Source organism: Podarcis bocagei (assembly GCF_964188305.1).
Source record: "Podarcis bocagei genome assembly, chromosome: 2".
Lineage (NCBI taxonomy): Eukaryota > Metazoa > Chordata > Lepidosauria > Squamata > Lacertidae > Podarcis > Podarcis bocagei.
The window spans coordinates 80750855-80765691 of NC_138126.1; the positions used below are offsets into that span (position 1 = coordinate 80750855).

Sequence of the window (14837 nt, forward strand, 5' to 3'; positions counted from 1 at the left end):
CAATACAAGGCACAAAGAGTATACATTTTCTTACTTGCACAGACATTTAAATACCGTATCAAGCTCAGAAAACTATATTTTTTTATATGGCACACTAGCATTATTGCCAGGTGTGCTATGTACAAGTTATGGTTGCAAAGAAAACTTATTGTTTAGTTTAGAACGAAAGAGCAATTATTCTTGAAAAAAACCTTCTTAATCTGAATTCTAAGTTTTTATTTTTCTTGGAGCATAAACCTGCCATAACGTTTGGCATTTCGCAAGATTTTTACTTGCAAAAAACATGTTTTGCTCCTGCATGTTATATTATCTGGTCCTAGGTAAACTTAATTTAAAAATGAATATGTAGTCACCACATTTATGACAGAAGCAGATTTAAAACTACAAGATTTATGCTCCAAAATGCCAGTAAGCATTTTATACCATGCTTTCACTTATCTTACTACATTGTTATAAAAAGGAAAAAAATGATGGAACTGAAAACTGTGTTTTATAGAACGCTAAATTCACATGCAGACCAGAAATAATTTTACAATGTAGTACATGACACAGGCAGAGCTCTGACCAATGTGAATGGATCAAGTGATGTCTACTAAACTTTTGATGTTGGTATTCGTAGCCCTACAAGGCCTCCTGTAGGATCTCCTTCTGCTGTTTTTTCTAAAACTTGGTTCACAAATTCTGATGTCTGCCCAGATACAGGTGGCCCTGGAAAAATGAATGAAGACATATATTCAGATGCGTGTTTTCTGCCTTCTGCTCATTGTTAATTCAAGATTTGCTAGTGCCTACAGATATAAAATAAGGGTGGGGAACCTCAACCCCTTAGGTCTTTCTTGGTCCACCAGGCCCATGAGGCTGTTTTGGGCAGGCCACGCCCATCTGCCCTACATTTGTATGACATCAGATAATGGCAGAGCTTGGACAAAGCCCCCTTGTGCAACTTCCCAAGTACAACAGCTGTTTCACTGAAACAAAGGAAATAAACTTGCTTTTAGCAGCACTTTGCTGCCTAGATGCTTTGAAGTTCCAGTTTCACAACTTCAGAGCACCAAATCTCCTGATGTCGTTTGTAACATCAGGTGATTGACAGGTGGGGGGCCTCACCGACTTGTCGCATTTGGCCTGTGAGGCAGATCCTGATACATATCTGGTGTGTGCAGCCAAGACAGGTTCTGCTTCCCTGGAAAGGATCTTTGTCAGAATTGGTAACAGGTTTGGAAGTCAAAAATTAGGAAGAAGGGCCAATAATGAAGAAAAAGAGTCAAATGCACAAACCTAAAACCTATAAAGTTGTTTGGAACAGTATATTCCCTGCCTGAAACATCTGAATATGGCCTCTGCTGTTGTGATGTTAGGTTGCATTAGTTAAAAGCAAGATCTCAGTGATTTTAAAAGTCAAGTCAATGGTAGTGTAGTAGGTGAACATAGTCTAAAGTCATGGTATTTGTGCAAGCATTGTTTCCAACATTTAGAAAAACTAATGATTTTTGGTACCATCACACTAGATATTTACTTACCAAGAGTATCTTTAATAAGTACATCAAGCTTCTGACCCATATTGGCTACTCTGTCATCTTTGGGACTCTGCACTCTGTTCACAATTTCTTGTTTGATAGAGTTGATCACAAACAGCAAGTTATCTGCAAGAAGAGACCAGGCAACAATGTAAGTCTACTGGAATGCACCCTTTGGGGAAGGAAGAATACACCTCCCTATTTATTCATTTAACATCTGCTATAATGCCCATTTAATTTTCAAGTCCATTTGAAATAACTAATACAAACACAACAATAAAAAGTGACGCTTAACATAGAACAGAGGGGGAAGCCTGAGAAAATAAAAAATGCACTTAAAAGGTATTAATGTAAGCCACAGCTAAACCTCCCTGGGAAAATTACACAAGCAAGGTGCTATGGCTAAAAAGGCCTTGAGTTGCCATGACAAAAAAGTAGCTAATCAATTTACTAATAATAAAAAACAGATGATACTATTTTCTGTGGAGACAATGACCTGTCCGTTATATATTTGGACCATCAGATTTCAAGCCTCATGAGCTGAGGCTGCAAGTAGACCCTTATGGCCTCCTATCTCCAGACAGCATGCTCACACAAAGCAACAAAGGAAGTTATTTCAAGTTTGCTAATTAAGTCTTTTTCTGTTTTAAAGGCTTACCATATTCAGTGTTGAGACCCCACAGTTTCACCTTGTTGGCTTCATACTGGGCTTTCTTTTTAAGTCGGCAAGCTCTGTGATAACGGAAGGCAAAAAAGAAGCTTAGAATATCCATCTAGTTGTCTTAGAGCATACCTGATGTTACTGTACTGGCAGTCATCAATGCTATACAGGTGCCCCTATCCCCACCCCACCTACGTGCACCCCATTCACATGGGTTACCGCTAAATAAATAAATAGCCATTCTCTCACTCAGGCTTGCTGCCCAGAAGTCACCTGGGGCTGCTGCCTGAACGAGAGAAGGCGGCCTCTGATGGACCAGCAGCACAGGGCAGGAGACGCCTTCTCCCTGCCCCCATCCTGACACCAGTTCTCCTGGGCACCTTTATTGGCCATCGCCCTCCGTGGCCAGTCGCTGCAACCACATGCACTGGCTCTCCTCAGGAAAACAGGCAGGCAGGCTGGCTTGGGGCAAGCCGGTCAGCAGCCTCCACCTATTTCCATTTCCCACATGCTCTCCCTATTAAAGTGGGGTACTCCCCACTTTACGCAATTTCCCTTATGCGCATGGGGGCATGAAGCATAAGCCGTTGGGGGGGGGGAAGGACACAAATAATAGCTTAGATCTTACAGTGGTGCCTCGCAAGACGAAATTAATCCGTTCCGCGAGTCTCTTCGTCTTGCGGTTTTTTCGTCTTGCGAACCACGGCTATTAGCGGCTTAGCGGCTATTAACGGCTTTAAGAAAAAGGAAACAAACTCGCAAGAACTCGCAAGACGTTTCGTCTAGCGAAGCAAGCCCATAGGGAAATTCGTCTTGCGGAACGACTCAAAAAACGGAAAACTCTTTCGTCTTGCGCGTTTTTAGTCTTGCGAGGCATTCGTCTTGCGAGGTACCACTGTATAATCTAATAGTCAAGATACTGAACGATAATTCCCAACACTCATTAAGCCTTGACTGATAACACTACCATAGTCTTATGCAGATGTTTATTGCAAAGTATGACAACTTTTAGGCTTAAATAGCATAGCTTAGTGTGAAGCCATTTGTGTAGGCTGGACATATTACACCATCATAATCAAATATGCCTCAAACATACAACAAAAGCAGGAATGGGGAGAGAAAAACAACCACGTGCTTCAGCACAACCTACTTTTTGCAGTACAATACTAGCCTGCAAATGCTTGTCAAAACAGAAGAATCCACTCACCTTGGCATGTAATAATCTTAACTGCTAGTGATATTATTATTATTAATTATTATTATTATTATTATTATTATTATTATTATTATTATTATTATGCCGCCTTACCTGGAAGCTAGCTTGTTTTTTTCTTTCCTTGACCTTGGTCTAGCTGTTAAAGGAAGTTCGCTGACTGGAGTCAAATCACTGATCACTTTATTTAGCTTTCTCAATTCATTCCCAATCTGTAGCAGTTTTTTAGGGTTAGGTGTCAGATCTTCTACATCTGTCCTCCGTGACTTCTTAACAGCATATTTCCCTATGCAAATATATACAAAAGCAGGTTATCTGATGGGTTGCTAGAATACTGTGAATTACATTCAAATTTTAGAAATAGTTTTTATCCTACAACCTCCCATGGCACTGTTATGATTATTACCCAGTACAATATATAATCAATTATACAACTGGAAGGCAAAAAAAAAAAAATTATGACAAGCTTCTTGAAAGCTGCATATGCACCTGAAAGCAACAACATTTGTTAAGGAACTGCTCTTACCATGATGTAATCCATTCTTCTGATACATGTTACTTGGTAGTGTATCTCGATTCCATTCTGAAGGCCTTAACATTCTCTCCTGTTGTGATGGTGTTAGTTGCTCACTATATTCCCAGAAGTATCTTCGCTTCCCTCTTTTTCGACAAGATATTGCGGTCATTTCTTTCAAGTCTTCCACAGAATCATTCTCATACCCTAAGAAAGGCATAAAAAGTTGCAGTTCAGCAGTCTCCCCCTTCACCACAGCAATAGGGGCAGAAAAAAGGTTGCCCAAGCCTGCATTAAATGGCTCTAAAGCATTCCATTTAAACTCACCCAATGAGACCATCCTAGTTATTTCTAAACAAGATTCTGAAGCTTGAAAAGAGGACTAGGAAGACAACCGTGCAGCATTCTAAACTCTGCATCCTTCTGCCACATTAGTCAAAGGCATACTCAGCCGAAAAACAGATTCTCTACATGGACATGGGAACTGCCTCTAGAGTTATGAATGAAAAATAATTCACAACTCTTCCACTAACAAAAGTGTTATGTGGGTCATCAGCCTTGCCAACATACCCATTCAAAATTCCCCCCCCCCCCAATACCTGCAGCAGACCTAGCTCTAGATTACAAGCTTAAAATTACCTGGTTCAGAGAAAGTATCACTGATGTCATCATCTTTGTCATCCTCGTAATCTTCCTCCTCATCCTCGTTTTCAGAGAGTTCATGCTCACTTCCGAAACCTTCATCGTGATCTTCATCCTCCACCTCTTCTTCTTCTTCTTCCTCCTCCTCCTCCTCTGGATCAGCTTTGCCTGCACCGGCCTGCTCACCCAAACTGTCCGTGACAAAGAGGGAATAGTTGTGTTCTTCCTTCTTCTGTGAAGGATCTGAAACAGAGGTGCTGGCAGAGAGGCTGTTCTCCTCAGCAACTATTCCTGGAGTTTCTTGAGGTGGAGTGAGGAGCAGAGCCTGAGTCTCTTTAAAAGGCAACACTGGACTGTGACTCTGAAGGGAATCATTCCCTTTCCGCTCTTGTTTCTTTGCTACAGCTCCACAGTAGCAGGTGTTTTCTTTTGCAGCATCAGCGTTCGCCTGGCTCATGGAAGACCTGCTCTGCGGTACTGGATTTATCTTTACTTTTGCCTTTTTAACATAATCTTTGCATTCAACATGCATGTTCACTTTCTCATTATTGTACATGTTGGTCTTCACCATGATTTGTGTGCTTGAATTGGGTTTGCCTCCTTTCAGGGCAGATTCTGATAAAGGTGCCTCAGCCTGGCCCGTCTTGGATGAACAAACGGGGGCTGCTGCTCTGGTTGCAATCTTCTTCGTTGGCAAAGAGGTTAACTGGGTTTGCTTTACACTGAACAGCAATTCTGGGTAGCACAGTGAATCTGAGACAGGCTGAGAGTCCTCACTGTTGAGCTGAGCCAGAGTTGGAGTTTTACTTATCACCTCTTCATCCTGGTACGGGCTTGAAAAGTCATCAAGGCCCAAATAGTCCACCTCTTTTGTTCCCCAGATGTCACAGCTGGTTAGTTTGGTGTACTTTGTCAAATCTTCACAGTACGTGTCCCACTGCTCCCAATTTGCGGGGAAAGAGGTTTCCGTATCCAGAATGTCTGTAAAGGACTCCAGGTTCTCAAGATCTTTACAGTCCTCTACAGAAAGGAGGTTATCCCTGGAACTCTGCTGGTAATCCATTTCTCTGTCCTACAGTGGCAGATGTAAAAATGTCAGTAAATAATGGTAAATTACTTTTCTCTCTGGATTCACCCTCAAGCCACACCACAAAAAGCACTAGTTTGCTGGTCACATGCACCATACATACCTACAAAAGCTATTCATACCTCAAGGGACAATAGTTGCTATCCTAAAACATACTTACCAGGAAGTAAGCCTCACTGAACACAGTGGGAATTTCAAGAAAACATGCATAGGATTGTGCTGTCTGTCTGTCTGTCAGCTTTGAATCAAAGGGTTTTAAGAGGTCAGCAGTTCCCATGCCCAGTTCAATGAAAAGCCCATCAATTATAATTGCCTAGAAATAAGTGACTCATCTAGTTTAAGAGCGGAGTTAGTTGTCAGTGACACTGCTAAAATTAGGACAAGAGAGAAAGGGATCACTGATCTCACATTTCTAAAGCACAAAGCTGTATCATCTAGTCTGAAGAATTTAACTTAAGTGCATGAATAAAATACAAAATATCTTATTTGCTTTCTAACCACCTTCATTTGTATTTAACTAATAGTCTTTGACAAGTTCTGTTCAGAAATATTGAAGGAATCAAGCACAATTAGCTTAAGGAAAAGATTTGAGCAGAGGCAGTTTCCAGATACTTGTAAGTGCACTTACACTATGGACTCCCTGCCTATTGATAACAGGCAGGCACCTTCACTGTATCCTGTTTAGGCAAGTTTACCCAGATACCTAGCACACTGATGTGTGTTTTAATCTGCTTTTAGTTCATTGCCGATTTTAATTTTTTGAATGTTTTAAATTCTTGTTTTTACTGATAATACTATCCTGCAACCATGTGTTTGGCCTTACGTAAGTGTAAATAGTACTAATAAAGCTCAAATGACAATAGTTTTAACTACTGAGTGTGGACTTTGGTTAAAGGCAAAGAAAAGCAGCCCGAATGGGAAAAAACCAGACTGGCAACAAGTTGCCAAGGGAGCTTGTGGCATTTTCTCACTTGGGGGATTTTTTCAGGAAGAAGAAGAAGAAGAAGAAATTATTTATACCCCGCCCTCCCCAGCCAGGACCGGGCTCAGGGAGGCTAACATCAAAGTATGATACATTAAAAACATAAATCAAACAATCGATACAAATACAGCTTAAAATCAATTTTGGAGCAGAATAAAATCAGATGGCAACCCACAGATTATAACTATAGGAGATGGGAACACTGAGTCCTCACCAGGCCCAACAAGAGATTCTACATGGGGCAGGACAAAGTGCTGGTTGTCTTCCAGCACTTTCTCTATTTCCCTCACTTTTAAAACGTCTTTTCTAACATCCAACCACTTCTGACTCCTCTTGGATGTAGCGATGTCAGCAATGCCTTGAAGTCCGCTCAAGCACAGTTCTTTTTTTACTTCTTTCTTGGCCAGCTTTGTCAGCCTTTCATTGGCAAGAAGCCACTGTTGCTGGGCTCAGGAACTGAGGATTCCTCAATTAGTGATTAAATTTAATAGAGAAGCAAAGCACAGCAAGCTGGCCTTCAGTGCACAGGTTGCTGCAAGGCACACCCCTTCTCGTTTGAGAGAGGCTAAGCTGTGCTTTATGCAGTTCAGAGAAAAATACAAGCAACTTACCACTTCATACATGAAATCTGGATCAGAACTGTTAGCCAACAGATCTGTGCTCATCAGAGTCTGTTCTGAAAACATGTGGTTTCGAAAGGCATCCCCAAAAGGAGGGTCCATTCCACTCACACTAGGCTGCAACAGAATGTTAATAATTTGTAACACAAACAACCAGTTTGTAACAAAGAAACATTAAATCCTACTGGGCGATTGCTAGCATTTTCCTTTAATGTGGTACATATTCCATCTCTTCTTTAAATGGTAGCACCTTATTACAACAGTCACTCAGGAGCCACAGCTTGGGTTTAGCCAGTTTTAAAACATGTTCTGCATATTTGCTAAGCTAAACAAAAGAAAACTGGCTGGTGAACTATCCCTTTTCTCACTGCCTTTACAGTGGTACCTCTGGTTGCGAACGGGATCCGTTCTGGAGGTCCGTTCACAACCTGAAAAGCCCGCAACCTGAAGTGCTGTATCTGCGCATGTTGTGCACATGCGCGAAGCGCGATTTAGCGCTACTTTGTATGCGCAAGCAGTGAAACCCGGAAGTAACCCTTTCCGGTACTACCGGGTCGCAGCGGGACGCAACCTGAAAAAATGTAACATGAAGCAAACATAACACGAGGTATGACTGTATATTAAGCAATTATCTGGAAATGTATATGCACAAAGGAAGGCCAATGCCTATGTTTCCCATACCTCTGTTCCCATTATATTGTCTTTGGCATCCTGAATCAGATAATTGCTACATGCTAGATTCACATGTCATGGAAAAGCACAAGCAAGAAGTTCCTAAAGCACTCAACATTGGCTGTATCCAGTGGTGGCAAGGCTCCATCAGCAGAACAACGAGGCAGGAATTTCCAGCAATTCTCTTTCCTCTTGCTGTTCTCCTCCCCCCCCCCCAATCAACTCTCTGAAATAGAAATTTGTTTCCTTCCCTATTCTGCTGAGATAAGCTCTACTGCCACCTCAAAACACATAAAGTCAAAACCTAAGAAAAATTTATTGACTTCTTATATCAGGTAAGCAAATATAATACTGGGTATTACCTGAGGCATTTCCAGGCCCAGATCCCCTAAGCCTAAGTCCAAACTTGTTGTTTTCTTTGCTTGCAAATTCCGTTCCAGCTTTTCTTCAGGGTCAATAGGCAACATATAACTCATGCAATGGAGATTCACAGATTTATTTTCCTAGAAAAAGCTTAGTGTCGACTACATGGAACTTTTCTCTGGGGACTTTCTGCATGAAATAAAACCAAAACCAAATATTCAGTTTGCATTGAAATGAAGATTGCTCGGTAATTTCTGAACAAAGAAAGTTTCCACAACCTAATACCCATGAATCCTAATGTCAGAACTGAGCAAGTACACCAATTTCAGTTTGAACACTGTTTGTGAGATTTTTTTACATAGCATGATCTGAGTCCATGATTTTATGAAGTCCAAGAGGACAAGTTCCTGCCTTGAGGAGCTTGGGGAGGGACCTGCTCTCTTGGACTTCATAATTTCATCACAGGGGAGAAAGTAGATAAAACAGAAAAGGAAGATGTATTCAGAGCAATGAGAGAAGTGAATGATTTTGGCAGCAGAGCAAGGGCTAGAGCTGAGGGGACCACCAGAGAGGAGAGGGCATGAAAATCAGGAGTACTTGTTGAAGAGACACAGTGCAATGACTATATTTATGAAATGTTGAAATGGAGAATGACATGATTTGACAATGGGCTGAATATGTGGACATATGAGGCAGTGGTGAGGGGGTTCCTGAGAATGATCTTAATAGCTGGTGTTCCATTAAGTATCCCTGTTTCAAGCTTTTCGGAACTTTAAAGGTCGGTACTAGCACTGAGAATTGTGTTTGGAAACAAATCAGGTGGCAGTGCTGCTGTTTTAAGACCGGCCAGAAAGGTTCTATTCGCTTAGTCACGTTCTGTAATCTAGTTGATGTATTCTGAACCAACTGCAGTTTCCAAACAGTATTGAAAAGCAGCTCTATGTAGAACGCATTGCAGTAATCCAAACAGGATGTTACCGGGACATGGTTAACTGAGACTAGGCTTTTCAGAGAGCTACAAGCCTTATTTTAATATTACAAGGCATATTCTAGCATAGCATCTGTTTGTGCTCCCCCACACAAGATTTTAATATGTAATATTATTTTATAATGTGTGTTTATAAGACTGCTGTTATAGCTGGAAAAATTGTAGGTTAACTTGTTTTAACCTCTCGTATTATTGGAATGGTTAAGGTATATTTTCTACTGCATGTAAACTACTTTTTAATATTCAGTGGTAGTTAAATTCTATTTTTTATTAATTGCTAGTGTGCCAGAAGAAGGATATTAAAATGTTCATATAAATCCCAAAGTGTCCACTCACAGGAGACACTGATCAGGGTGGCTCTGCCTGATCGACTACTCAGGATTTCTCTTCTTCCAAGCAGCCTCTGCTGGCGACTATGTATTTTGCCCTACTCTGTATCAGGTGTGACCAAATTATCTCATAACTCCTGATACAGAAAGGCAGCAGACTGCCTTCAGAGGTGGAACACCTAGAACAGTAACTCATACAGAACCATGAGGTAAGAATGGATAGTTTTTATTCTAACACCTTTTAAAGCCAAAAGCTTTTTGTATGAGGGTGAAGCATGCCTCAAAATTCAATTAAAAGGAAAGGAGACATGACTCAGGTATAGTAAGTGGTGTCTTAAGATGCATATGGAAGATAACTGACCAGCTTTGTGCTGCAGCAGGAATAATTGTCATTAATATGAGCTCAGTAAAACACTCAAAAAGCCACAATGCACCATAATCATGCCTGAACAAGGCAGAGTCCCAATGATGTCTTGCTTCCAATAAATCTACTTTTTTGACAACTATGCAATGGATTACCCATTTAAAGTTGAATAATAATACTTGTCCTAGAATTTCTAGCTACTCCAGCTTCCTTGCCACCCCTGAAACCTGATGTTTAAGCTTTTTGGCAGATCGCCTCAAGGCACCAACTGTGCAACCCTACAGCATACCACAAACAGCAAGATTATGCAAAGGAACATCTATGGAATAACCCACTCAGCACCATGGCGCTTCACAATGGGTTGCTGTAATGAATTTGCTTGTTAGTTCAGAAGCAAAAGTCCCCAATTAAAATCAATTCACTGAAAAAAGTCCTCGAAGTTTCTTCTTTTTATATCCAGAAAGCTGGAGGTAAAGCAAATGACTGCCATAAAACAACAAAAATCTTCTTCTGCTTGTTTAAGGATTGTATGTTCATAAATTAAAATTGGGATACCTATCATTCCAATATCCTGCCTCCATTCTACATGCCTCATTATGCCTCTTTTCCTGAAAAAGCTAAATTTAGTACAGTATAAAAGATGCTGCAGATCAGCTTGAAAGCTCGTGAATACAGCACAGTGGTACCTCGGGTTAAGAACTTAATTCGTTCTGGAGGTCCGTTCTTAACCTGAGGTACCACTTTAGCTAATGGGGCCACCCGCTGCCGCTGTGCAATTTCTGTTCTCAACCTGAAGCAAAGTTCTTAACCCGAGGTACTATTTCTGGATTAGCGAAGTCTGTAACCCGAAGTGTCTGTAACCCGAGGTACCACTGTACAAGAATTAAGTTTGGGTTCAAACTGGACCATGAGTCACACAGCAGCAGGCAGGCAAACAGAGTTGCACAAGACAGGCCTGGTTCTGACCACCACTTAAACTAGTTCCTTTAGTTGCAAAGTGGAGAACATTAGAAGAATGCTTTATCTGCATTTACTGGTTAAGAAAATAAAAGTCATGTATCTCTTACACCCAATTTATGTGAAAGAAAACTCCCCTGAAGCATTTTAATCCATGTGCCACCAGTATGATCATAGACCACAAGACTATAAAACAAACAAGAGCTCTAAAACTTGAAGCTATCTCCTCACACACAGCTTTCATTTTACAAACCTGCAGTCATTTCAAAAGCTTCTCTGGATTAACTTCCACTGTACAATTTAAATACTGCCTAAGGATCACAACTTGAGAGCACTGAGCACTCTATGCAATACTTTGAAACATAAGGAACAGGATTAAAGGAATGACTTCTAATGTGATACCTGGTGATTTATAATCTAGAACCACAAGAGCAGAACTGTTTTACTGATATTTTAGAGAATCTTCTTCAATTTAAGCTTCTGCTAACGACAAAGCTCCACACTTTATGCAACAATCAAATTTGCTACCCGGCCACTGGGCTCATCACCTCCTGGCAAATAGAAGGGGAAGAAATGGAGGCAGTGAGAGATTTTACTTTCTTGGGCTCCATGATCACTGCAGATGGTGACAGCAGTCACAAAATTAAAAGACGCCTGCTTCTTGGGAGAAACGCGATGACAAACCTAGACAGCATCTTAAAAAGCAGTGACATCACCTTGCCGACAAAGGTCTGTATAGTTAAAGCTATGGTTTTCCCAGTAGTGATGTATGGAAGTGAGAGCTGGACCATAAAGAAGGTTGATCACCAAAGAATTGATGCTTTTGAATTATGGTGTTGGAGGAGACTCTTGAGAGTCCCATGGACTGCAAGAAGATCAAACCTATCCATTCTTAAGGAAATCAGCCCTGAGTGCTCACTGGAAGGACAGATCGTGAAGCTGAGGCTCCAATACTTTGGCCACCTCACGAGAAGAGAAGACTCCCTGGAAAAGACCCTGATGCTGGGAAAGATTGAGGGCACAAGGAGAAGGGGACGACAGAGGACGAGATGGTTGGACAGTGTTCTCGAAGCTACCAGCATGAGTTTGATCAAACTGCGGGAGGCAGTGGAAGACAGGAGTGCCTGGCATGCTCTGGTCCATGGGGTCACGAAGAGTCGGACACGACTAAACAACAACCAAATAGTCAGCACTGGTTTTGAACCCGTGGATCAGGGGTTAGGACCATCAGGTTGAAAGGCCAAATGTGCCCCTCCACCCCTCACTGTCTGGTCATTCTCTCCAGGCCACACTCCTCATTAGCTCTACTTCATACCTTCCTTGAAGCTTTTGCCTGGCTGGATTGTGTCCTTGAATTCTTATAATGTCTCTTGCTTCTCTGAGTGGATACAGAGAGGTATGTGAGTTTATGTAGATGCTAACCTATGGTATGAAAGTAAAATTTGCATCTAACGCTCTCACTGTGTTTGTCTCTGGCCCTGCCTACCACTGGCACATGGCCTCTGGAAGGTTGCCTAGAAGGGAATACAGCTCTTGGGTTGAAAACAATTCCCCATCCCTGCCATCTAACTTACCTGTAGCAAACATGTGCAATGGAAGCGACAAGTGTGTATTCTGAAAACACCCAGGTGCAACTCAGTCAAGCCATGGTATTCTCAACCTTCATGCAAAGTATGAGGCCACCTTTGGAAGCCATAAGCATTTCAGTTACAAAAGGGAAGAGACTTATTGGCTTATCACATCTAGCAGTTGTACCTAGAATACAGATTCTGTCCTTATTACTCTTCTGACTTGTCAATGAGTTCTAAACTTTTTCCTGCCCAAAACACTTTAACGTGGACAATTCTGTCAAAGAAATTTGTGCAAAACATGAAACTAGTTTTTTTCAAAAAAGTTTTAGCATTATTTTCAGCACCTGGTTTTAGAGATTTTGGAGGACCAAAATGCTAGTTAACAACACGAGGTATACATGCCCATATTTTCCTTCTCATAAGATACCATCAGGGCTAAATTAGATATGTTAAATGTTTGAAAGCAATTAACTTGCACACTTTGGGTTATGTAAATAGCAGTCATAGCAAAGCCTGAGTAGCCAAAGGCGTCATGGGGGAGGGGAGAGTTTCACACTTTCCCCCTGCCAGGTCTGACAAAAATCACATATCTGATGCTATTGTTCACATTTCTAGAGAAGCTTCAACTTGGAGATAAAAAATGTGCACATTAATTGCATTCACACAATTAACACTATGTCTAGTTTAACCCTCAAAGAAGTCCCAAACAATGACAAATTGTATCCAGATGTTTTACTCTTAGAAAACTTGCTTTTTATTCTTCTTGATGATGTAGGGGACCATGAGGATTATTTTCCTCAAAATTACAAACTTTCTGGAAGCAAGTTCCCTTCTCTCTCGTTTGTATCTGTGAGTTCTTGCTCCTACCATTTTTTTTTACTGTCTTACAGAAGGTGGCCTTTCAAGCAGAGAGTGGTATTTATAGAAAGATCTTTTTTTCTGTCTGCTGCCTGGTGTACAGAACACTTTAGAGTCAAGACTTGAAATGCACAAAAGAATCATCTGCTCTATTAATAGCTTTCAAAAACAACTTTAGCATTCAAGACCGTGGTGCCAGATTACGAAAACTGTTTCATGCTATGAATGTGTCCTTATGAAAGAATTCATGTCCAGTAGCTAACTGGTTACGCAGTGATACTTTGCTTCCGCACATTACATAAGCGTGTTGGCAAATACTAGTCCATATCACTGCCAGCTAGCTTGTCAGTCTATTTTAAGACAGAGTTACCTATCCCCCATCCTGTAGCCAACAGTCAAAATTTCATATTTGTGGCCACTGTGAAGGGAGGTCTTCTGCGTTCATTACAAAGTTTTCTTCCCCTCAGTACTGTGAACAAACTCTCAAAGGTAAATTGATTATGGAGTTATAATTCTATAGAAGACATGCCATATTGCACTGAACCCTAAACTATGAATTCAATGCTGTCCATTTTGAGGATGGCCATATGCCAAGCAGAGTCATTTTGTGGTAGTGCCCATGGTGCAACCTTAAAATTTCAGAAATGCTCATGGGCCCCAGAAGGTTGAGGACCCCTCTTAGGGCCTACATATTTTATTTATACATGTCCAGGCAGGGGGTGGTGGTAAGGGATGATGTATTAAAACTACTTTCAGTAATGAGCCATTAACTCCCCACCAGTATTTACAAGAGTTAAAAAGAAATACTTCCCTCAGAAACGTCATTTCCTGAACACACCAAATTTGCTCAGGTGCAGTAAAAAAACACCACTATATAGTACTTTGAACGTTAAATGTACATTAGAAATGAACTATGGAAACAGGTGAATTTGATTTTCATTTTATCATGGCTATGAATGAAAACACTTTCTCTTTCTCCTAAAAACTTGAAATCCAAACAGAACAGAAAGTGAAATAGCTAAGAAATTATGCAACTGATACATGTTCCAAAAAACAAACAAACAAACAAAAACCCCTGGAGGTCAATCTAGTACAAACTTTTAGTAGGGGAATAGTTTAGAGGCAAGGATTGGGAAATCTTCAATGATCAAATTATTTTCAATTTGTGCTCTAATTCTGAAGCTAACAATCAGTAGGGTGATTTTTTAATCTTGCGTTTTTAGCTGTCTGCTGTTGGTACTGCCTCTATTCTGGCTTGATCATGAGGTAACTAGGAAATTTAGCATCCAGCAATTTGAGGAGGGAAGGTGGAGGATGCCTCCATTCCAGTTAATGCAGGTAAGGGGAGAATACTGGAATTACAGGAGTGACAGGAATTGCTGGTGCCAGTGAAAAGGTCAGCTAAACATTTGCCTAGGCCTTCTTCTAAGTCCTTTTCCCAGCCATGGCTCAAGATGCCTTGCTAACTTGTTCTTGGACTCACAAGGTATTGCTGCTTA

At 41.0% G+C, this 14837-nt stretch overlaps 1 protein-coding gene across 3 annotated transcripts in view; it reads right to left on the minus strand.

The window, feature by feature from the left end:
• The window catches only part of CREBRF (CREB3 regulatory factor), a 21593-nt gene continuing 6756 nt past the window's right edge, over positions 1-14837 (minus strand). For all 3 annotated transcript variants that reach the window (XM_081178487.1, XM_081178488.1, XM_081178489.1), the window contains exons 2-9: positions 8271-8460; positions 7228-7353; positions 4545-5619; positions 3918-4112; positions 3488-3677; positions 2176-2249; positions 1521-1643; positions 1-708 (exon numbers count right to left, since the gene is read on the minus strand). In XM_081178487.1, coding sequence (XP_081034613.1) covers positions 593-708; positions 1521-1643; positions 2176-2249; positions 3488-3677; positions 3918-4112; positions 4545-5619; positions 7228-7353; positions 8271-8384 — 2013 coding nt within the window. In that variant the 5' untranslated portion in view covers positions 8385-8460 and the 3' untranslated portion in view covers positions 1-592. The remainder of the gene's footprint in view (positions 709-1520; positions 1644-2175; positions 2250-3487; positions 3678-3917; positions 4113-4544; positions 5620-7227; positions 7354-8270; positions 8461-14837) is intronic.